This window comes from Pangasianodon hypophthalmus, chromosome 3, assembly GCF_027358585.1.
Source record: "Pangasianodon hypophthalmus isolate fPanHyp1 chromosome 3, fPanHyp1.pri, whole genome shotgun sequence".
In the NCBI taxonomy this organism is placed as follows: domain Eukaryota; kingdom Metazoa; phylum Chordata; class Actinopteri; order Siluriformes; family Pangasiidae; genus Pangasianodon; species Pangasianodon hypophthalmus.
This window is the reverse complement of record NC_069712.1, coordinates 21,800,442-21,826,408: the sequence shown is the minus strand read 5'-3', so window position 1 is coordinate 21,826,408 and position 25,967 is coordinate 21,800,442. Positions and strand designations below refer to the sequence as shown.

Below are 25,967 nucleotides of genomic sequence, written 5' to 3'. Positions count from 1 at the left end.
TTAGCATTTACACTGCAAATGTAGTGTGGCCAAACGTGTCCCTGACCACCTACGTACGTGGACCCTGTTTACACTTGTACTCAGCACTGATCACTTGTGATCCAGTTACTCGACACACTTGTTAATACTAGGTGTAAACTGTACCGTATTTCATTTTCAGAATGTTGATACACTAATATTGAGCCTCATTTTTCCATCTTCCTTTCACTTTCAGGTTTTGTCACGCATGCAAGTTAAAAAAATGGACTTTCAAAGTCAGATTTGCATTTAACTGACACAGACCTTTGTTTCTGGCAAGCTCTGCCCTGTACACGCATCTCAGCTGTCTGAGTAGCATGTAAGTCTGTAGTTATGTCTGAGGTCTAAATACAGGTATGTGTAATTTCAGCATTAACTCCTCACACGTAGTGTATAAATCTTAATATGGCCCTATGTCATAAATAAAAATTGTTTATGGGAATTAATAAAAATGAATGTGTTCAAGGAGTTTAAAAGTAGCCCAGTTTTGAGGGTAACCCAAGCCCATAACAACACTGGCTACACAACTCTGAGCAACACTCATGGCTCTAATTTACACCTGGTTTCGGTAAAATAAAAAAAAAAAATCATGTGCAATCAACAGCCTGCTGCTAATTTCCCTAAGTTTAGTACATGCAACAGAATATATAATCAGCCACACTACGCTGACTTCCCACTTTTCGTGCAAAGGCATTTGTATGAGGGAGAGAAGCGCACTTTGTATGTTGCCATGTACATAGTGCTGAAATTGCGTTTTGCCTTTTTGTAGTCCTGCATAATGTGCAAAGTTTTTAGTGCAGAATGTGACCTAATTATGCCGAAAAACTAGTGCAAACAGCTTCATACATCAGGTCCAGGGTGTATTTGATGAAATACAGCTGTGTGTTTTAACTATAGGCTAAATCATCTGAAAAGATAATCAGCCAGTGCTGTGTTATATTACATTTCTCGGTACACGGTTGCATACTTGTAAATTGAAGCTGTGTACAATTACAAATACTCAGCTGTATATTACTGAAATGTGATGATACTGAGACATATCACAGATCACACATGGTGCATCCTTTTCCTGAAAATAATTAGCATTAGATTCTGCAATGGCTCCAGTTTTCTTCTCTGTGCTCTAACACAACATGACTCTAGTGAAAGCTATTGATTGGGAAAGCTAAGGGGCAGGAAGCTGAAATAATACTCAATATTAGGCACAGTTTGTGCTGGCTAATGAAGCCATAACGGCTGCTCCATCAAAACTAGATTAAAGGAGGAAATGGAGGGAGGATGTGTGTCTGAGCGGAATATAGGAGGGAAGAGAGTGGAGACATACATGAAAGGGGATGTGAATGGTTAGGGTGGAAAAGTGAAAAAGAGAGAGAGAGAGAGAGGATATGTGTGGGTGTTAGGTTAGAAGCACAAAGTAACCACACACTCGACACAGGTTTACACAGGATGCATTACATAAACTTTGTAACGGATCAGCATGAATCTGAAAGATCACACATACATATATTCCAACATCTAAACCATCAAGTGAATAAGCTGAGATTGCACTATATATTTATATATGACAATAATAATTAGAATAATGACGATATATGATAATCTTACTGCAGGTATATATACTTAAGCCTGTACCTAAATGTATACTTAACGCTGCACTGTACTGCACTGTATAAAGCTGTGTACTTAGCTTATTGTGGTAAAAGTTAAGCAAAGTACACAACGTTTCTAGAGAAAGAGGACGTTGGTGGCAGTAACAGTTGGGAGGATGTATTTGTATGCAAGATAATGCAATCTCAGCTCAGTCACATACATATACACATACAGTATGTACTGTGCAGAAGTCTGTAGAAGAAGAAGTATGTAGATGAAGACACATCTTAAGAAATTCCGTAAAGTGAAAAGGCCTTACAGTACATTTACATTTACACCTATAGTCCTGCTCTTTGTAGCTGTTTCCGTTGCCACATGAGCTGTACTATAACTAAGTACCCATGCCCAGGACATACGGTGAAAAAGTGCTATTAAGTATTACGCCATTACTGTGTGGTGGAAAAGTGTGGTGCAAAAGGTACACATAGATACCTAGTGGAATGGAAGTGTGTGTGTGCCTCTGTTATGAGTGTATCAGGTGCAGCAGCTTTTACACAACTGACTGTCACCGCTGTCACTGAAACAAAATTGTAAGAATGCTATATTCTTATGCTGGCTATATTTACATGGAAAGATTTTCAGAATTCATTCCAATTGAATATTCCTAACCTGCGCAGTATGTAGACGATCTTCATTTATATGCAGGTTACATGTAATCCAAAGTTACATATACACGAGGAGCGAGGTATACTGTCAACGTTACCATAACTACAAGAAGTGTGTGAGTCCAGTCAGTGCATTCAGTTTTTTAATTGCATGGCTCATTAATAAGTTTTCAATTATTTCTGTCTCATCAAAGTGTCATTTCTGAATGGACAGCGAGATGAAAAATTTGTGACTGCAGGAAAGTTGCTCAGAATTTCAGATTTGCCCGACATTCAGAAGCAAGGATGCTCTGTTTGTTAAAAATTAACAGCTTAGTGGTTAGTGCTGTTGCCTCTGCCCTCCAGGGTTGGGGGCTTGAATCCTGCCTCTGCCCTGTGTGTATGGAGTTTGCATGTTCTCCCCATACCTCAGCGGTTTCCTCCGGGTACTCTGGTTTCTTCCCCCAGTGCAATGACATGTGTTATAGGCTGATTGGCATTTCCAAACTGTCCATAGTATGTGTGTGCAATTGTTCCCTGCAATGGGTGGCGCCCTGTCCAGGGTATCTCCTGCCTTGTGCCCTGAGTTGCCTGGAATAGGCTCCAGGCCAACCTGCAACCCTGTGTAGGATAAGCGATACAGAGAGTGGATGGATGGGCATTATTTACCAGTATAACTCAATTACTCATCTTATATATATGTTAGCACCATTAAATATGATTGTTTGGAAATAATTGCACAAGAAAAAACATAGGTTTTATCAAAGGTTTTTTTTTTCTTTTTTTCTTTACCAAATGGTTTGTATCCCCACTTCATTCAATTGGATAGAAATTGGGCTCAAGTCAGTTTATTCTATTCTGACTGAGGTGTATGCATAACCGTGTTTCATTCCGATTGAACTCTCAGTTTGACTATTAATGAATTATCATGCTGCATGGGAATATGGCTAGTGTACATGCCACTACCTAACGCTAAGTGGCACGCTAACATGCCACTACCATGTCAGTGTCACTGCTGTGCTGAGAATGATCCACAACCAAAATAATATCTGGCCAGCAGTGGTCCTATAGACCACCCATAAGTGTAGGCACACGGTACACATACCTAATAAAGTGCCACCTCAGTGTATATGCATAAATATGTACAGAGAGAGGAGATAAGTATTCAGAAACTTTTGTTTTTGTTATTTATATGTCCAAGCGCATATATCCACATCACATTTACACACATGTTTTTTGACTTTGTACTTATAAAGATGAACAAAATGTATGTATTCATAAGCATAAACAAATATATGTTTAAAAATGAAATTGGCAGGGATAAAAGGACACCACAAATTACCAACATTAGTACTTTCTTCCTTGCAAACCATCCTCAATCGACCAAGGTTGTGAGGGTCTCACTGATGGACTCACAGTTTTAAACTCCTTTTTAACTTTTTAATGGGATTCAAGTCAGGAGATTGGCTAGGCCATGTAAAGCCTTCTTGAGTTATTATGGCTGTTTGTTAAGGGTCCTTGTCTTGTTGAAACCTCCATCTTCTCCAAAGATTCAGTTTCTTGCCCAATGAGATTAAATTCCCCTCTAAAGTATACTAGTACATTGCTCCATTCATGTTTCCCTCAATGACATGTAATGCCCCAAAAGTGTTTGCAGAGAAGCAGCTCCATATCATGACGCTCCCACCTCCTTACTTCATTGTTAGTATGGTGTTCTGTGGAACCATGGTGCTCTGGTATGATCTGGTATGTTGGTATGGTGTTCTGTGCAAGGGTTCTGTCTTTCTCCAAAAATAACGAGCTGAATTATTGACCATAGTACATTGTTCCAAAAGAGTTCTGATTTAGAAACACATTCAGACGCACATCTGTGAGTTTTGAGCGAGGTGTAGGAGCGGAGATGATTGTGGTGTAATCCTTGTGTTGTAAACCCTGCAACTCTTTTCAAGTCATTGTCTGCTTCTCTTTACCTTCCTTATCATTAGTCTGAGAGTGTGTTGTGAAATGTTGTGCGGCGCACCTGTCTGGGTATGATTAATTGTGGTTATCGAACCAGTTGTACTGACAGGGGTGTTTAAGATCTTTGGTATGGCTCTACAGCTTTTCCATTAGAGTGTGTTTAATTATGTTGTCCCTGAGAACTTTCGGAAGCACTTTCACCATGATTGCTGCTTAGTGTGTGAAATCTTCGCAGCCAATGGCAATGTTGTTTATAATGAGACCAGGTGCAATTTGCACAAGAACATTGTGTGCAGCATTTAAATCTAGACCTTGTTTTATTTTTATGTAACATTTCCATATTTTTAATTTACACTCACTGTTCAGTTTATTAGGAACACCTGTACAACTACACATTCATGCAGTTATCTAATTAACCAATCATGCAAAAAAAAAAAAGGAAAAAAAAAAGGAAAAACAGGTCCAGAACTTCAGTTAATGTTTACATAAAACATCAGAATGAAGAAAAAGTGTGATCTCAGTAACTTTAAGCCATGGCAGGACTTTTAGCACCAGATTGGCTGGTTTGAGTATTTCAAAAACTGCTGATCTCCTGGGATTTTCACACACACACACACACACACACAGTCCAGTCTCTAGAGTATATACAAAATAGTGTGAAAAACAAAAAACATCCTGTGTGTGGAGGGTTTGCAGGCTGAAGCACCTTGTTGATGAGAGAGATTAAAGGAGAATGACCAGACTGGTTCAAGCTGACAGGAAGTCTATAGTCACTCAAATAATCACTCCTTACAACTGTGGTGAGCAGAAAAGTGTCTCAGGAAACACAACACATCAAACCTTGAGGTGAATGGGCTACAACAGCAGAAGACTACATCAGGTTCCACTACTGTCAGCCAAGAACAAGAATCTGAGGCTATGAGGGCACAGGCTTACACGAACTGGACGGTTAAAGACCAGGTGATTTTTTTCCCCCTAATCTTCACCTGTGCAGTTTAGATGAGCTTGTGCCCTTGATAGCCTCAGATTCTTGTTCTTGACTGACAGGTGTGGAACCTGATGTAGTCTTCTGCTGTTGTAGCCCATCCACCTCAAGGTTTGATGTGTCGTGCACGCTGAGATGCTTTTCTGCTCACCACATTTGTAAAGAGTGATTATATGTGTTACTGTATCCTTTCTGACAGCTCAGACCAGGCCAATTTCCTCTGACCTTTCTTATCAACAAGGCGTTTCCACCCACACAGCTGTCACACTCTCAATTTTTTTTTTGTTTTTTTGCATCATTCTCTGTAAACTCTAGAGACTGTTGTGTGTGAAAGTCCCAGGAGATCAGCAGTTTATGAAATACTCAAACCAGCCCATCTGACGCCAACAAACATGCTACGGTTAAAGTCACAGAGATCACACTTTTTCCCCATTCTGATGTGATGTGTTGTAATATGATGCGTTGATGTGAACATTAACTGAAGCTCTTGACCTGTATCTGCATGATTTTTTTTGGCATAACGCTGCTGCTAAATGATTGGCAGATTAGATAACCGCATGAATGTGCAGTTGTATAGATATTCCTAATAAAGTGGACGGTGAGTGTAGTGTCTGAATACTGTGTTCTCTATCAAATTTTTAAAACCTATATTTGTTTATGTTTATGAATACATACTATTTGGTTTATATTTATGAGTACACAGTCAAAAGACATTTTGTCTGTAAATTTGAAGTGGCTATATGCCCTGGAAGTATAGAAAATATCAAAAAGTGTCCAAATACTTATTTCCCTTTGCTGTTAGAACTTCTCAGGTTACTGCTGCCTCCCATGCTGAACCACTAAATCTTCTATGTAGCTGAAATGAGGGCCTTTTCACTCAGTCACATGGTCAGTGCAGTGAAATGGGTGAGAGAAGGGATATATATATAAATAGAGAGAATAGCACAGAGCATAGAGGTGGAGTTTTTTTTTTAGTGTCTTTGATAAGGGTTTGTAATCTTGGAAACACGAACAGTCTTTTGGCCTGCTGTCCTGAAACATTCCATTTGAATCTTTGTTCCCGTTAAGCATGTCTTATTTAAATTAAAAAAAAAAAAATTCAAGCTTTCTGGAAGGCCTACAGATTCAAATCTCTTTACAACAACAAAAAAAGAGACCTTAAATGTTTGAATCAGGCATACAACAGACCTTAAAATAGTCTGCATTGTCTAAAAACAGACTGCTGTGCAGTTGCATTGATCTGTTCGAAAAGTGGTTTCCAGAGAGCTTTAAGTCATATAAGGAACATTAGAGATATAATGCACTGGAGAAATAATTGAACTGCATAGAAATATGCAATAGAAAAACAAAAATATGGTAAGCGAAAGGTGTACTACACTAAACAATACTTGTACAAATATCAGCACAGTCAAAATATTTTTGTACAGAAGAAACATGTCATCACTTTCAAAATATTTTTGTAAAAGCTTCTCGAATAACTGCATTTAAATTTGTGTATGTGTGTGTGATGAAATACACAAACAAAGACAAATTGAATTGCTGAACTTAATTCAGTTCAGCTGCTTTTGCTTTATCCTCCTCTACTCTCACGTCCCCATGTGCTTAAGGAGAAAAAGCTCATCTTTCTATTGGAGCCAGTGGTCATGAAGAAGTGTGTGTGTGCTTGTGAGTTGGTGTCAGTGAGGGTATGGGTGTATTTGTGTGCGAAGGAAGGTAAATGACAGTCACATGCACTTGCAGTATTTTGCCTGAAGGTTCTTTAGAGTATATCTGAAGAGATTGAGTAAAAACAAGGACCAAACATACAGAAGGTAAAATGTAATATATAGTTGTGTAGTAGACAGTTGGCAAGTAAAGACAGTGCTGTAAGGAGAGAGAGAAAATGAGAGAGAGGGCTGTGGAGACAAAGTCAGGACACCCGCTCTGGGAACACTGAGCACACAATGTTTTATCTCTCCGATGACAGTGTGTACAGTCGCCTGTACAGTGTGTGTATGTGTGAGAGATGACACACACCAGACCCCTACTGCAGCTGAGACCCCCAGTAAAAAACATACAGATGTATGTGTGTGTGTGTGTGTGTGTGTGTGTGTCACACACTGACATACCCTGTTTTAAATAATTAATTTAAAATAAGTTTTGGCTTATGATTCATTTCAATTTTGCTGGATAATATATTGGTTCACACACTTACGTTGTTTTTCTCTGCTACTAATTATCATTTTTTTCAAGGTAGATAATGGGCTGTTTTGCCAGCTGACGTATCAGTGTTAGTGTATAAAGGGAAAATAGGTGACTTTCATAAAGCAGGACACGCAGATGCAGAGCTGGAGCATTTTGAGCACTTTCTGTTTCTAGAAAAGAAAAATTTCCCCCGTGAGTTTGTCTCGCTCTCACCCATTTGTATGTGCTGAATAAGTGATGAGACACGTTTAGCACAGACACTCAGCTGAACATACAGGGACATGAATGAGAGGCTTGCAGTGACTCTGAGCAATAAATAAAAGTTTAAACTCTTTAAATCTGACAGATCTATAGGTGATGACGTGATACATAATTACCTTTTGAAAAGATTGGACCTAAGTACTCTAAATAGATTTAAAAAAAAAACAACCTCTCCAACAATACTGTCAAAACTACATGACATTGATCTACTTAGTGATATAGCACTCATATATTGAGTATTGGCATTGGGGCTGAAAATGTCCTGAACAGCTGATCAGCATTGGATTACATTTTCAGATTGAATCCACTGGCATGTTTTCTGCTGTGAATGTGTGATATTTTAACACAGATCATATGTAAATTATACATACACAAATTAAAGCATGCTGTCATTGTGCCTTTGACATGGAGTGTTTGTAAAATGTTTGGTGCACTATATATGATATAGAGGTGCTTTTCTTATTAAAATGCTCATGTTTTTTTTTTTCTTCTGGCAAAAGAAACTTGGTTAGTGTTGGTATCAGGTATTAAACAGTAATCAGAGCTCTGATATTGCCATCATATCAAAAACTGAAAAACTAGGATCAGTGTATCCATAGGTTTTAACTTTTTTTTTTCTTTATTGCTTTTATTGCTGGAACTGCTGGAGGTAGCAATTTTACTTTCTAGATTTTTTATTTAGTCTTTGCAACCACTCACCCCATTACAGTGTTAAATATACAGATTTTTTATGGCACTATATGTTGCCAAGCTAAGCCAAGCTAGCAAACCGTAACCTGATGAAATGTGTTTTGACACGCTAGTCATTTAGTTTACATTGACTGGCTTTAAACACTGGGATTTAAGTCCTCGTATCTTCCTGCAGAGCGAAAATGCTTCCTCTGAGTTTTCAAGAACAAATGCTTATATTCAATAAAGCTTAACTAAACAAAAAAGTTGGATGATTTGCATTCCTAATCAGAATGACTGTAAACACTTCACCACTACTGAATGGTGTAAAGAAAACCATCCTCACTATACCAGTTGAGAATGTTCACAACACAGCAGTTTACCGCAGGAATATTATAGTCTGTGTTCTTCACCAGAATGATTTTTATGAATAAAACTCCCTTTGTGTGTCTGTGGGTGCTCTACTTCAAACTAATTGTTAAAGCATACAGTAAAGCAATGCTGTACTTGAAGAGTATAATACACTCCTGATATCCCCTAGTTCAACCTCCCTTCAGGGCCAGAGTCAGATGTTGCATGAGAACAGAGCAGACAGATGTAACAGGGGGTAAATCCAGTCCAGCTGAATTATAGTCTAGTGAAAAACACGGATTTGTAGTAAAACCTGGCTTTGCAGGCAATGGGAACATTATGTAAAGAACAGAGTGATCTGTAGCTGATTGTAAAATGGATTTGCAATAAAAAGGTTTGAATCTCTTTTCATAGTGGTGATGTTTTTTTCTTATTAAAATATTCATGCTTTTTTTTTTCATTCATGTTACAGATTGACTTGGAGCCAGAGGGAAAGGTGTATGTCATCATCGACTTGACTGGATCTTCCAGTGAAGGTAAGGTAATCCTCTCATCAATAAGGATTGCATGATGATATGAATCATATTGCTCTGTAACCATTATTTCCAATCTGAGTGACTCAGAGAATGAAGAGAATGTCTCTGGTTTTAGTTTTGGAGATGTCTGCTTATATTACAAAAAGCCATTCGGCTGAATTTGATCCGTGACAGTCTATGATGCATAATAAAGAAAGAGCCTAGCCCAGGATGCATTTCACTGTTTGTGTGGTGAAAAACACGTTGCATGATTACTCAAGCCAGACTGGGTGTGGCCTAATTCCAACAAAATAAACCATGCCCCACCCTCTTATGGCAACTCTGAGAGGCCTTTTCCTATCAGCCTCTAGTGCTCCTGGATGGTGATCAGAGACAGCTCAGTTAGAGCCCTTCCCTCTCACTGGGGAAAACACTTCACATGTTTGTCTCGCAGATGCTTGTGTTATCAGTGTAAAAGCCTATATTCTTCCTCCCTCAGTTACAGTAGCTTCCATTAGGACACACATTTGGCCTCGAAAAGAAACTAAATCAGTTTTGGACTCTTAAATGTTCCTGTTGAACCACAGTAGATACATAGACGTACATTACATGACCCATGGTATGTGTATTATTCTATTGCAAGTGTTTTTATGACTTGTAAGCAGTGCCATTTACAGTCTGACCAACTGCTTTGTGACTTTTTTTAGGCACTTTTGAGCACTAGCACTTACTCAAACTAACTCCAATGATGTTTATTGTTGGCTCCTTCAAAAACTTTTTGCCTGAATTGTGTAAGCTGAAAACACCCTGAAACACATTAAGTATATTCATATTGAAATATTTGTGATGTGCTTCGTGATTCCTCTACTAATTTGTTCACTGGTTCTATATTTTCATTATTCCTGTTAGAAGTCTGCTATACCAGTGTCACAGGGGGACTGTGCAGTTACAAGGGCTTTTAATAAACATAAAGAATAATGGTCAGATGTTGCTGTTAGCTCCTAAAACAAAAGACATGGACCTGAAGCTCTTTCTGAGATTCCAGCCCAGCAAGCTACATTTAACATCTTTAAAACTTTGTAGATGAACAGTGTTGACAGCTGTGACAGTTCTGTAGCAAAGGCATGTCTTGTTTTGCTGTAAAATGTTGTAACAGACCCTCAGCAGGGAATTATTTGCAGTTTTGCTGGTATGTTGCTCATTTTGATGTCTAAGCTAGCTTGTTGTACTGATATTATATCTAGCAAACCAGTGTGAGTAAACAAAGTGATGACACAAACCAGGGCAGCTAACAGTAGCTACATTTAATAACAAGTTATCGATGGTATGATCTTAGCGAACACTCAAAGTAGAACAGACAGTACTTCTTTATTCAGATGGGTAACTTTCTGTCAGAACTAGATGAAAATTGCGAAAATTATACAGCTAAAATTTAGCATTTTACATATTAATTAATAATGCTGTTGCCACTTTGAATTAGCTGAAGTGCCATCTTGGATGCACACTCCTGACATGAGCAAGTATAGTGCCCATCACCAATATGGACGGGAAAAGGTGGACCCACTGTCTGACCAGCTACATCTGCTGTGCATGCTCTGGCTGCAAAGTCTCTCCTGTGCAAACTGGCTCCAGTTTTTTCAAAATGCCAACTCCCATTTGACCAGAAAAGGCTTCAAAATCATGTTTATGGAGTTGTTGTCCACTCATATATATCTATATATCAATATATATTGTCGCCATGTAGTCCACTCATATATATATGTGTACAACAACTCCATAAGCATGGAGTTTATGGAGTTTATGTATGAGTGAGCTGGGTAGACTAAAGTGTTGCGCATCCCTCTTCTTAGGCAGAGATAATGTAAGGGTTAAATCCCACTGGCAGTAAACTAACTTGACGTAGAAGAAAGAAGTTTCAACCAATCAACTCAGAATTTAATAATAAAATCAATCCTTTTCACCACTGAAGATCCCATATTGATTGATAAGCAAGGCATTCAGGGTGGATTTGTCCAACTTACTGACTATTGCTCTGCGCTACCACTAGAGACTTCATAATATTAAATAAACATCTTGCTGAAAGCTTCACTATATCAATGACTATTTCTATTTCTATCTAGCTCCCAGCTGGAATTTCCCAATTTCCAGATTTACACAAACGTATACTGAAATCAATCTAAATATTTAATTATTAATCTATTTCTAGAATCCAGATCAACCATATTGATGCCATAACCAGATACATGACGGCTACGTGTATACAGCAAGGCCAGAGAGTCATGTTTACTTTCACAAAAAATGATTTTTTTGTTATGTTGTGTTTGTTGTAATCACTTCTCCGTGCCACAGAATAAGAATGTCTATGTAACTTGTGCAGTATTTGAGTATTATGACAGTTTAGTCAGTATTGAATCAGCAGTTAAGCACTTAGTAGAAATTTAGCTGAGTTATCAAAAAATGGTGCTGGAAAAGATTTTATCACTAACAGAATTATTGCCCATTTTTCATGTGCTTATCAGAGAGATGTAACTTGATAGGTCAGATGATCTCCACTGAATGTACACAATTGTACACAATCTTAAATGTTGAACACAGCTTTAGCTACATGTACTTTAAGATAATCATTGATTGAGCCCAGCATGGCTGAGATGATGTGCACACTGAGGTTTGGCCTGGAAGTGCTCTGTATTGCTCTTGGTGGCTGTGCTCTGAAATGATTCAGGTAAGCTTGCTTGACTCAGATCTCAGATTTTGCTTATAATGGAGCACCTTTCAGTTGTGGTGTTGGAGTGTTCGGCTCAGAGCAGCAGGGAACACAGCCTAAAGCCTTGTTTCAAATTGTTAGAGACTTTGTGGCAGGTTTTGTTATAATACACAGCTAAATGTCTGCCATTAAAACATGCTACTTTGACCTCACAGGAAGCAGATGACTGAGCATTTAGTACTTCACTGTGTAATTCATATAGAAGAAAAAAAGAGAGAAGGGGAGAGAAGGGGAGAGAAAGATTATGATGGAAAGCTGTCATACTGTGTAGTGAGTGAGAGGAGGATACAATTACCGGAGGATATGTCATGAGGTCCCTGTGTCTGTCTGTGTGCATTAGGGCTGTCAAATTGCATTCATTGAATTACTTTACAGATTTAGTATTTAAATGCACTGTGTAAATATTCAGACACATTTGAATATTAGTAAGCCTAGAATTTTATACTTGCCACACAAAGTGTGAATTCTTCAATGACATTTTGGAGGGGCTCCACTTTTTTTCTTTACTTAGTAGCTACATAATATAATGCTTCAGTGAACTAAAGTATAACATGCATTAGTGTAAATGTAATGCTTGCATTCTATAATGAAGACAAAACAATCTATTACTTCAGTCGATATGCATTGCAAAACAGAAGTAAAATCAGTCATTTGAGTATTACAGCCATTAAGACAGACCCACACCATGTACATTACATATCCCATATCAATCCCATATCAACACCAGACCACATTTAAACTCGGATAACTCCTCAGCACTACTCCACAATAATGCGCACGACTCTGTCTCCGACTTTGAACTCTCTCTCTCTCTCTCTCTCCTGCCACTTTGTCCTCAACATTAACACATTAATTAGTGAATAATCCACTAATCCAGCAAAACATATATATATATATATATATATATATATATGTGTGTGTGTGTGTGTGTGTGTGTGTGTGTGTGTGTGTGTGTGTGTGTATATATATATATATATATATATATATATATATATATATATATATACATATAAGAACATAAGAAACAAAAACATGCCAACAGTCCTAGATGTTAGACAAAATTATCCCTAGTGAGCAAGCCTGAGGCGACTGAGGCGACTGTGGCAAGGAAAAACTCCCTTAGATGATATGAGGAAGAAACCTTGAGAGGAACCAGACTCAAAAGGGAACCCATCCTCATTTGGGTGACACTGGAGAGTGTGATATGAACAATCTCCTTTCTGTATTTATTTATAGTCATGTAGGTTGTTGTCTTCCTCAAAGTCCTATATATATATATATATATATATATATATATATATATATATATATATATATATATAGTTGAGGACTGCTAATTTTAGAGGTTTAATTTATTTTAAAATTATCTTAAAAAACAACCTAGTTTAAAAAAAGCTTCATTTTTTGATTTTGACGTTTGTAAAGATATACCAGAGAACTGTTAATGCTAGAACTGTTAACCATCTAAGGAACCCTTTTCTAAGAGTGTGTTACTGGCATGAAGGTATACAGATGGCTGTGTTTCTCTTACTTTCACAGTTCCTGATCTCTCCACCAACCTGTTAGTGAGCAGTCTCTCTATGCCATATAACAGCACATTAATATAACACTCAAACAGTGAACATTCTAGGAAAAAAAAAAGATTGCATTTAACACCCTAAAGAGTTATGTGTTACTTTTAAAGAAACCCTGAAAGGTCCTACATAGAACCCAATAATAGAGAGTTTTCCTATTCTAACATGGATACTTTCAAATGTATAAAGCCTATTAACATTTAAATAGAACTCAAACACTGAAATTCATTCTGACAGCCATGGTGTGTGTGTGTGTGTGTGTGTGTGTGCGCAGAAGCTGAAGTAGCACTTACTGTAAAGGAGATCTAATCTCTTGCTTTGCTAGCTTTCTGTGTGCATGACTGTGTGTACATTTCTCTGTATTTTAATGACTTTTTGGAAGGAAACACAAAATTACTGGTTGTGTCAGTCATATCTGTTTAAAATTTAGCATTTCTATATAGAGTATCGATGTATGAGCTTACTGTTTGGTTTTCTTGTCTTAGTTATTGTACAGTTTTAGTAGTTTTGTACTGTCTTGTGCTGGCTACACGTTTGCACATGCACGTTATGTAGAAATATGTAGTCTCTTGTAGTTTTGTGTTGTTGGATGTAGCACCATGGTCCTGGACGAACTTTCACTGTGTACTAACTAGCTGTATATGGTTGAAATGACAATGAAGCCACTTGACTTGACTTGACTAAACAAATACAGATGTATCACGTCAGTGCTGTGAAGTGTATGCAGTATTCTCCTTGGTATGCATCATATATAACAATCTTATTGTATGGACTGTGACCAACTGCTTATTGCTTTTTGAGCTGCATGATCGCAGGTGAGCCACGTTTGAACTCCTTGTGTGAGCAACTTTGTTGTGTGTGTGTGTGTGTGTGTGTGTAGGGGTTTGGGGAGGGGCCCAAAAAGATAGGAATATCTGACAGTTTTGACTTTGTGGGAACATTTGGCTGATCCCCACAATGATTAGAGATCAGCAAGAAAAGGAGGAGGAGCTGAAGAGATGAGTCATTGTGGACAGCAAAGTTGGTTTCCTGGTTTAGACTTGATATTTCAAAGTGTTTATTAATCATAAAGCAGGATCTCTTACACCCACAATTGCGTACATTTGCTCAAATTCAGTACGTCTGATATATACAGACAAATACAGATGCATAATAAATTAATATTGGGGGTGAGGGGTGGATTTTTGCATGTTTCCCATTAGAGGGAAGGATCACTGCAAAGCACTTCAAAGTAACTCTGACTGATCACCTTTATCCTACGATGAAACATTTCTATCCTGATGGGAGTGGGCTCTTCCAGGATGACCCTGTCCCCATCCACAGGACACGAGAGCTCACTGAATAGTTTGGTAAATATTCAGTGATGAGATCAACCCATTTGAAAACCTGTGGGAGATTTTGGACTGACCTGTTAGACAGTGCTCCTAACTGCCATCAACAAAACACCAAATGAGGGAATATCCTTTGGAAGAATGGTGCCCTTAACTTCTAGAGACTTTTAAAATCTATGCCAAGACATGATGAAGCTGTGTTTAACTTTAACACTTTATGTCTGGGGTGGCACTTTTGGCATGAAAGATCATGTCTTACATATTGCTTAATCATTTAGAAAGTATTTGGTGTAGAGATCTGTGGCTTAATCGGAAAAAAAAAAAAAATCACAACTGCAAATCCACAATTCAGCAACAAAAAGGTAGATCATCACTCAGCAAATGTTATATATATATATATATATATATATATATATATATATATATATATATATATATATATATATATGTGTGTGTGTGTGTGTGTGTGTGTGTATATATATATATATATAATGTTTTTATTCATTCACTGTTCAACTTTTAAGGCTGAAGTTAGTTGCACTATAAATAGCAGGCCCACAACTTCCAGCAAGGCCCTATGGCCAGTCATGTTTTGTTGTTCAGTCCCTACACCAATCGGAAGTCTGGTCATTCAGCAACAGGTTTGTATACGTGTCATAAGCCTATCTCTGCTGAAAATAAATAAAAGATATGAAACACTACCATGTTTTTGACTACAAAGCACTTCTGCACAGGTCAGTAGCTCTGGATAAGGGTGCCCAATGCTGTAAATGTAAATAACCACATAAGCTAATTGAAATGTGGGCATTGACTGTTAACCCTAGGTACCTGTTAAAACAGGAAAAAATAGATAGATTCATAGACTAATTTATCTGCCAACTGTATATCAGAAGACACAGACTATGCAGTGGAAGCAGTCAAGGGTAAAGATGAGGTACATCATGCCAGTTCAGAATGAACTTTATTTTGTGAAAAAGCAGTTAGAGGCAATGTCTGTGCTACAGGGCTTCTGGCTGCCTGCCTTGAATCAGTCCTGCTCAGGATCAGCAAACCACACACACACACACAAGTTGCACCAAGGATGATGAGAGATATGACTGTGACAAGTTGGAGACACAACAGAACAGCACAGTCTATCAAACAAGTCACCAAGTAGACACTCTAATACATTATGAAGCCTTCAACCTGAAGGTTGCAATGACTCTGAATACATATAAATATTATTTTTCTGTAGAAGAAATGATAAACCACCTACAGTGGATCATTAGCGCTATCAGAGACTTAGCTAAAGGCTCACAATACTGTAAACCTTTATTACAGACTATTTCTTTAAAAAAAAAAATCCTTTTTACGCCACATCAGCTCCATGCATGTTGAATAGTCGCTTCATTCCTAATGAATCATTTTTTACTGAAAATGACTGAATCATCAATCCATTATATACAGGCTTCTCTCTCTTTCTCTCTCTCTCTCTCTCTCTCTCTCTCTGATGACCATATGGAGCTGCACAGTGGATGTGTGTCTGGATTCGTGCTAGAGCAAAATCTGCAGCTGAGTTCTCTCGCCACAGGATCTGCTCTCACTAAACTCTGCTATTGGTTTCAAAGAGAATCATGGAGGGGGTGAAAACTGATTTCCAGCAGAGAGCACAGAATACATCCTGAGACACACATAAGCATGCCTGCAAAAAGCCTGCTCACACTTCTAAACTTCACATAAGCATAAGCATGTTGAAAGCAGTGCCTTTCTGCTCACACTCCCAGTATCAGTGAATTATATCAGGAAAGGATAACAGTGAACAAAAATACTCAAATGGCACAATTTGGTCTCATTACACTAAAGGTGTTAAGGCTTGTTAAACAGGCACTTTATCATTTACAGCTGGCTGTTCTGATCCACATGCCTCCAGTGGTAACAGCTTTTTCAAAAGCAAAATAAAAAAATATGCTGACAATGATACTGTGTTATGACAGATGATTATATAAGAAAAGCCACACAAATAAAAATTAAGCTTTAGATAAATTAGCAAATGCCATTGGAATATGATAGCTGTCAGGCTTAATAGGATATTACAGGCAGTGAACTATGCTGGTGCATGACTAATATGCATAATGGGTCAAGCTGCAAAACAGATGTCACTGCGTGAAAATTTTATCAGTGTGATTTTTGTCTTATGCATATCTAACCACGAAGGGTGCTGTTCATGTATTGCAACTGTTGACACCCAGTGCCATGATGCTAATGCTCCATGGTTTTGTGTGAAGAGCGGAACACAACATGGCTGTTCACCCTGACATGTTGTATTTCACGCTTCACATGATGTGCGCTCCACGTGGCCAGGCGCTTCAGACAGCCTCAGTACCGTGCTGGAGTGTCATTCTTAATCAAATCGTCAAATGCTGAGTCAATGTTTACAAAGTCTCTGGTTTAAAAAGATTGTTCTTGACACTAAATGTCATGCCTGTTGATCCTGAAAAAGTTTTGTCAATTGTTGGTAGTGTTCGAAATCTGGTTATTTGTTTAAAAAAAAAAAAACTTGCTTGGAAATACGATTTCCAAACAATATGTAAATACTGTTTGTTTGGAAATACAATATGTATTCTCATATTTTGGAAATACAATATGTATTCTCTCCCCAGTTTGGAAATACAATATGTATTCTCTCCCCAGTTTGGAAATACAATATGTATTCTCTCCCCAGTAAGCCTGGGTAATATCCACAAAATGCTTAATTAAAATTCTGTTGTTTCATCCCATAACTATAACATGCCTTGCAATATCTATGAACCTATGAGTATGTGGTTAAAATAACATGAATAACCTGAATAATCAACAATGTAGTCATCTGTGTTAGAGAGCTCTTTTATGTATTGCAGGTTCATTTCCATATACAAATTCCATTAGTATAGTTTCCCCCATAGTTCTGGATCAACAAGGAACATGTACTTCTATTTTAGAATTATACAACTGAGATCAGAATTATTGCAGCTAAGAGAATCCAAAAGCTGTTCAGAGGCTATGAAACAGCTATAAATCCAAAAGAGGGACATAAAAGTTAATTGAGAATATTTATATCACTTTTAGAAACACAAACTGTTAAATCTCATATCATTTTTTTAAAATTTATATCATAGCATACACTGTTGTACCGTTTTTATTACTTATAATGAAGGAACATTATCATACAAAAGTATACAAACATACTAAATGAAATAATTGAAATGCTATAAATTTAATTTCTTTGTCTCCTTCATTTTGTTCATCTTTCATTCTGTGCAGAAGATTGCACTCGACTGTGTTGTGAAAATGATAACAAAGCAATATATTGTAGTCATACTTCCTCCCAAACAGTCTGACACTTGTCGAGTAATGGTTTGCCGTGGCCAGGCCTCTATTTGGTCTGGAGATATAGCCATCATTTTTGTGTAGTGACTTTATCATGATCCACTGAGCTGGCAGTGAGGCTGCTGTTCCTGGGCCATTGCATTTCATAGCATATTGGCACTGGCACCAGGTCTCCATTTATTTTGCTAATGGAGAAAATAATTTAAGAGTTCTCTTAAATATTTAAGAGGAAAATCCATTTATGAGCATGGTGCTCTGCAAAAAATGTAACATCTGCATAAGATAAGTGTGATTCCCCAAATTGCGGTTCATTCTCGCTGAAACTAATATTTAAATCTTTTAAAATTGAATTGTAAAAGTTTAGAAGTGTAGACAGTTTGTGTGTAGACTGTGTGTTATTTGCTGTTTTCTTTAGAACAAACCTTACATCCTGGTGTTAATCCGTTATAGCGTTGCTCATTATGCTGTGCTTTCATAAACACACACACACACACACTTCACCTGTGTTTATGTACACCAGTGTGTGTCTGCCAGCCCCAGGATCACGCTAACTAAAACACATGCTCACTCAAGTGCTTTCCTTTTAAGTGTGTTTATGTATGTGTGCCGGAGGGCCTGTGTGTGTTTGTGTGTGCATGTGTGTGTGTGAAGTTTCCTTCTCTGGTTTTGCTGACTGTATCTCTATATTTTTTTCTTCATATTTTTCAAGTGGCTTTGAAGACTATTAATCGTTAGTCAATCTCTCTGTGTGAAACAAACTACACACAATCGTGCACACCACCACGACATACACAGTTTGTCTGTCTTCTGCAAGGGTCATATGACGCACACACACAAGTTGCACTAAGGATGATATGACTGCGACAAGTTGGACACACAACAGAACAGCACAGTGTTTTGGCAAGCCAGCAGTGGTCAGCTGATCAGCTGGGGGTAATCTGCCAAACGGAGGCTGTATGTATGATTCAGTGAGGTGTGTTCTGGCGCTGTGATCCGGAGATTCAGTGAGAGACAGTTAGCCTTTTTTTTTGTTCTGGCAGCAAAACATGCTACACCAAAATGGATAATCGATGATTGGTGTAGATATGAGCCTATTTAAAGGAGTACTGCAGTGTATTCTCAATCTGTTTATGATAATCTAGCATTTATGACACATGTTCTTGTATTATGAAAATAATAGAGAATGTGTTTATTCAAACTCATTTATAATGGTAGTCTAAGGGTAGTTGTTAAATTTCCTCAGTAACAACTACACAGCAGTCTGTAGAATTTACACAGAATGGTGTGAAAAACAAAAAACATCCAGTTTTATATGTACAGTTTCACAATGTAGTGATAAGAGGAGGAGTGTATATATAATACACACACACACACACACACAAAAAGATGCATGTTAATCTACACACACACACACACACACACATATATATGTATATATATATATATATATATATATATATATATATATATATATATATGTATATATGTATATATATATATATATACATGTTTGTGTGTGTGTATATATATAGATGTGTATATACACTCAATAGTGCAAAAAGATGCATGTAAATGTGCAGTGCAGCTAATAGTATATGTATATGTATATATACTGTATACAATACAAATGTAATATAATTTGCACTATTCATACTATGCGCAGTCTCAAACTTGTACCTTTTACCCTCTTATGTGCAATTCTGCCCTTGTGCTGTTATCTTGTTTGTTGTGTCCGTATGTTGTTATGTTGTAGGCACTTTATGTTAGCTGTAGGAGCATGCTACTGTAGTGTAAGAATTTCATTGTATTCAGAAAACATTATGACAATATGGTAATATATGACAATATAACAAGCTGGCTTGACAGTTAAGTTAATATCAAACATGGTCCCCTTGTGTTGTAAAATGTTGCACATGTTACTTTTGTCTCTGGTATAAAATAGCAGTTGTACTCATAAACACTTTGCTGAGGGGTTTAGTCTAAATGTCTGCACTAAAATATCCAGGACATACAGTGGATATAAAAAGTCTTCACAGCCCTGTTAAAATGGCAGGTTTTTGTGAAGTAAAAGAATGAATCTAAGATAAATCATGTCAGATCATTTCCTACCTTTAATGTGCAATTGCAAAGTATACAAATAAAGTGAAAAATAATCAGAAATTTTTAGAGGAATAAATAAAAAACTTACAATAACACTGTTGCATAAGTGTGCACACCCCTAAACTACTTTGTTGAAGCATCTTTTGATTTTATTACACCACTCAGTTTTTTTTGGCTAAGAGTCTATCAGCTTGGCACATCTTGACTTGGCAATATTTTCTCACTCTTTCTTGCAAAAACATTCTAAATTCATCTAATTGTAAGGGCATCTCCTGTGCACAGCCCGCTTCAGGTCACCCCACTGATTTTTAGTTGGATTCAGATCTGGGCTCTGGCTAAGTCATTCAAAAACATTGATCTTCTTTTGGTTAAGCCATTCCTTGGTTGATTTGGATGCATGCTTTGGGTCATTTTCAGCTTATTAGCAGACATCTGAATATTTTGCACTACAGTCGGCTGGTATTTGTAGATATTCATGATTCCCTCCACCTTGATAAAAGCCCCAGATCTGGCTGAAGAAACGCAGCCCTAAAGCATGATGCTTCCACAATCAGAAAATGGGTATGGTGTTCTTTTGTTGATGAGCATTTTTGCACCAAACATTCCTTTTGGAATTATGGAATTATTAAACCTTTTGGAATTGGTTTCATGAGACCATAACACATTTGCCACATGGTTTGGGGTGATTTAGTTGGGCTTGGATGTTTTTTGTGAGACAGAACTTCCATCTAGCCACCCTACCCCATAGCCCAGCCATGTGAAGAATATGAGATTGCTGTCAAATGCAGAGTAATCTTCTATTCCTGCAGCTCCTTTAATGTTGCTGTAGGTCTCTTGTCAGCCTCCTTTCTAAGTTTTTGTCTTGTCCTTTTGTAAATTTTGGAGAGACGTCCTGTTTTTGCTAATGTCACTGTGGTGCTCCATTTTCTCCACTTGTTAATGATGACCTTTACAGTGTTTCGTGGTACATCTAATGTTTTGGAAATTCTTTTATATCCCTTTCCTGATTGATTCCTTTTGACAGTGAGACCCTGTACAGGCTTTGTCAGCTTTTGCAGATCATGCCTTCAGCAGTCAGATGAAACCAAGAAGATGTCAAGAAAATCCTACAGAAACAGCTGGGCTTTATTCGGGGTTAATCATAATAATTTCATTGATGACAGCTGTATGATAATTACTTTTGAACATGAGACTGAATGTGATTGGTTCATTCTGAACCCAATTATAAAAGGGTGTGCAGACTTATGCAACAAATGTATTGTAACTTTTTTATTTTTCCCTAAAATGTTTCTGATTGTTTTTCACTTAATTTTTCACATTGAGGATGGGAAAAGTTCTGACATGATTTATCTTGGTTTATCTTTTTCATCATAAAAGCTTGCAGTTTTTACAGAAGTATGTAGACTTTTTATATCCACTGTAGGTTCCTAAATGAGCAAAATTTGTGACCTTAGTATTATAATCTCCCTTAGTATTATAATACATCCTTAACCCAGAAAGAACTAAGAACTGGTAAACACTGTTATAGGTTAATTGCATGTTTGCGCCAGATGTCCATGAGAGTCATAGCCTAGTACTGGCAGTCTCATTCACAATGTGGACCTGTGCCAAGTTTGATCCATGCAGCTCTTAATGGCACTAAGAATGCATATGAACCGCACCTATAAAACAACGCTCCAAATTGTATTTGTATTGAAATATTTTTGAATGTTAGATAAAGCTGATTACAATATACTCTTATTTACTGCTTCAGAAAACAAGCAACTTCTGTTATTGACCAGAAGTACCTCCTACACATATCTGTACAAATATTCTGTATAGGTCTATAGAGTCTGTTTGTAAGAGCCCAGTTATCTCCCAAGCTACCAATGATGACATCAACAAACAGGGAAAGGTCAGGAAATCAGGGATGACATGGGTTAACCTGGTATTACATTTACATTTGTGGCATTTAGCAGACACCCTTATCCAGAGTGACTTACATTTATCTCATTTTTTTTTATACAACTGAGCAGTTGAGGGTTAAGGGACTTGCTCAGGGGCCCAGCAGTGGCAGCTTGGTGGTGCTGGGGATTGAACTCATGACCTTCCAAGCAGTAGCCCAACATCTTAACCACTGAGCTACCACTACCATGTCAGACTGTGGTGGATGTGAAAAGTGTTTACTGTCACTAATCTCTGCTAACAAGCACAGCAGTGATGAATAGTAGGAGTGGTTTGCTCATAAATGCTGTACTGAAAGCATAATTTCCCAATATGATCTTTCATTTCTATAAAGTGGTTTAATGTTTGCCTGTTAAAAATTTGATTTTGCTGTTCTATGGTGAAAACCATAATGTTGGTTGATCGGTTTTGGCACAGATCCATAAAATGGGTCAGTTCCAGCATTGGATCATTGAGCAAAAAGACATGGTGTTAGGTTAATCTGGATTTGATGCAGCACTACATTCGGCCTTAATCTGGTGTAGTGTACATTTGTTGTCTAGGATTGCTTCTCACTCTTTTTAACAAATTTGTTTCTCTTTTCTGACTCTCTATCTGTCCACACCCCTTTTGCATATCCTGTGTGTGTGTGTGTGTGTGTGTGTGTCTCTGTGTATCCAGCATTCAGTTGCTGCACAGTGTGGCCCAAATATCTCCATGCCAGATGGTTGGATAAAAGAATTGGCCCGCCGTTGTGCTTGTATCCTCGTTATGTCATTCGCATTATGTATCTGACCCACCGACCCACGCGCACTCTCTAAGGGTTTCTAGAAGTCATCAGAGCCTTCCCCTGACCTTCACACCGCTGTGGGTTAAACTCCTGAGCTATGGTTGTCCTTAGTGACTTTATATTGCCTTTCAAAACAAACAGCTGTCAAGTTATCAAACAGGCTATCGAGTGCCTGGAGCATATGGATCTGATACATAATGGGGCCGTCCTTCAGCAGTGTGTGTCCTCCACAGGCATGCACCATTTCATGCTATCTAATGGCTTAGCTTTTTTTCCACATATAATGCAGGAACCTCAATAGCTTTTCAGTACCTCAGTCATGCCACGTTGTCGCCACCCTCACTCTTTAATTGCTGCTGTCACTTTAACCGTGATGTTCTGCTTCAGTCAAAGTATCTTATTCTGACTTTAAACTAAAAGTCTAATGTTGTTAGGTTTCTATATGCGCATTTGCATGGGCTCTGCATTTGCATTTGCAAATTTGCACAAATCTCCTGCAGCGATATTGTTTGTAATGCACGTGTAGTCTAACAAATTGAGTTTTAATGAATCTGCAGTAGAAGGACTGCATCTAAGTGGCATGGAGAGGGGCAGTTGCATTGTGTGTGACCCCTCTCAAGACTTGACCAATGCCACAGGTGTAATTCTGCATCATTAGCAGCTAATGAGCTTCAGTGTATGGATGGAAACGGGTGGGCATTCTTCAAAGACAGACAAGAGGGAGTGAAGAATATGTTCTGTGTGTGTGTGTGTGTGTGTATAACTTTAAGAGAGTTATGAAAAGCTCTGGTGCATCTCTGTTGACAAACAAAAGACGTTAAGGTGACTGACGATGTGATTAGTATGCGCTGTCTTTCACCGACTAGCAGAGAGAACCCCAGGGGCATGGTGGAGGCTGTTGCCAGGCACCCTTCGCCTGTTGCTAGGCGATGCTTGCGTTGACGGGCCAGAGGGGTAAGATTGAGGACATGGAGTGCATGCAGAAGAAGAGCCTTGCATGTATCCTGATATTGTTGGCTGAAGTTAGTGGACACACACTTGGAATTCCTTTGAAGTGGACACACACTTTCAATTACTTTTAAGTTGCCCTTTGGATCCATCCAAGAGTTTCCTCTTTTGTTCCTGTTTTGTTGTTTGATCAGTATTGCACCATGGGACCCAAAAGTCTTAAGTCCACTCCCAAGAACTGCTTTTATTTCATCATTTTAGAACAAAATGTGTCAAAAAGTTGATACTTATTATTAAAGAACAAGTGATTTTCAGGAATGTATGTATTTTTCCTGAGTTTCAAAATAATGCCTATATATTTTGAGTGTGTTTATCTGCCTGTCTAACTCAAAGCCCATTTTCCTTGGTACTGGCTACTAGTCATTAAAATCATAAAGCAGACTCCCAGCGTTCATTAATATTAATAGGCTTGCTAATAGCATTCATAATGAACACAGACACATTTTGCACATCAGTATATGCAGATGTATTCTTTGAAATCAGTCATTTGTAACCTGTCGCTGTTTCAAACCTAAGCAGAAATTTTCTGATTCATTATTTAATGTCATGAAAACCAGAGCTAAATCAGATGCTTGCAATTCTACAGGCCTGTTTTCTCAGTAATGTTGTGCTGTTTGGATGAGGTGTTGGGAGAACATATAAAGGATTAACAAAAACAGAAAACAAAAAACAAAACATTTCCAAAAAAAAAAAAGTTTTTCTATTTTTTTAAAATCTTTAAATTAAGTAAAATTTAAAAATTTTAAAATAAATTCTGAATGTTTTCTTTGCACAAAAATTCTTTCTTTCTTTTTTTTCCCGAATCATTATGTCACCATATGCAATAGCAGTGGTAGCTCTCCCATGATTAACAGAGATCCACTGTTGGGGGCTTTAGCAAGAGCCTTGAAATGCCCTCAACTGCTCAGCCTTGTGCTTGTATGCCTCACTTGGGATACAATCATTTGTTTAATAATTAAATGAAAATATATTTCATCCAAACAGTAACACATGCATTGTTCTAAAAGACACTTATTTTATTTTTGTTTGTTATTTTTGAATTTTACTTTGATTTTTTAAAATAATAATTGCATTTTAATTTGTGCTTTTTAAACTAAAAGACAGCAGTTTTGTTTTAATTTTCAATTTTTTTTTATTATAATTTTATTATTTTCATTTTTGCTTGTGCTTTTTTTGTTAAATTTACCAACACCTGATAGTAACTGTTCTTGAATTAGTGAAGAATGTCTTGAATCTCTCGCTTGATATATTTAACTAAAACTATATTTGGGTAGATGTTTTGGTAGTGAACTCGTTCTAGCTTTAAAGAGAGTGTATACACATAATCTGATTCACACTAACATAACTACTGTATAAACAGCAGGCATGTGCTAGATGATCATATCTGTGTCTGTATGAGGGAGTGTGTAACGGACCGAAACACAGCAGGGATGGTCTGACCCTTCCTGTGTGTGTTAATGAGTGAGACGTGTTAAATGACCTGCCATCCTACTGAAACCATACTGTGTGTGAGTGTTAGGTTGATGAGTCTCTCTGACCCCCTACTTCACTGACTGAACACAGACTGAAGCCCACATTGGGAACTTGATCATTAACAATACCAGCTTTATGGAAATTAGACTTGCTTTTTCCACCAGCAACTTTGCTCCAAAAAAAAAAGCCCAATGTAGTGTAAAAACTAAGAATTTTGCAAACCTGTTCATGGAACAAAGACTACACTCTTTAAGATGATACGAATAGGAGAAGCTTATGTATTTTTTGTAGAATGCCCACCTGTTTCCATCCAATGTCTTACACCTGTAGCAAGGTTTCCATTAGGTTTTGCAGTGTGGCTGTGGGCATTCCAGTTCATCGCAACAGTGCTCAGTGGGGTTGAGGTCAGGGCTCTGTGTAGACCTCTTCATTTCTTTCACACCAACCTTGGCAAACCATGTCTTCATGAACCTTGGTTTGGGC

At 37.7% G+C, this 25,967-nt stretch overlaps 1 protein-coding gene across 2 annotated transcripts in view; it reads left to right on the top strand.

Moving 5' to 3' along the window:
- The window catches only part of prkceb (protein kinase C, epsilon b), an 88,410-nt gene that overhangs the window by 15,675 nt on the left and 46,768 nt on the right, over positions 1-25,967 (top strand). For both annotated transcript variants that reach the window (XM_026942151.3, XM_026942143.3), the window contains exon 2: positions 9,134-9,197. In XM_026942151.3, coding sequence (XP_026797952.1) covers positions 9,134-9,197 — 64 coding nt within the window. The remainder of the gene's footprint in view (positions 1-9,133; positions 9,198-25,967) is intronic.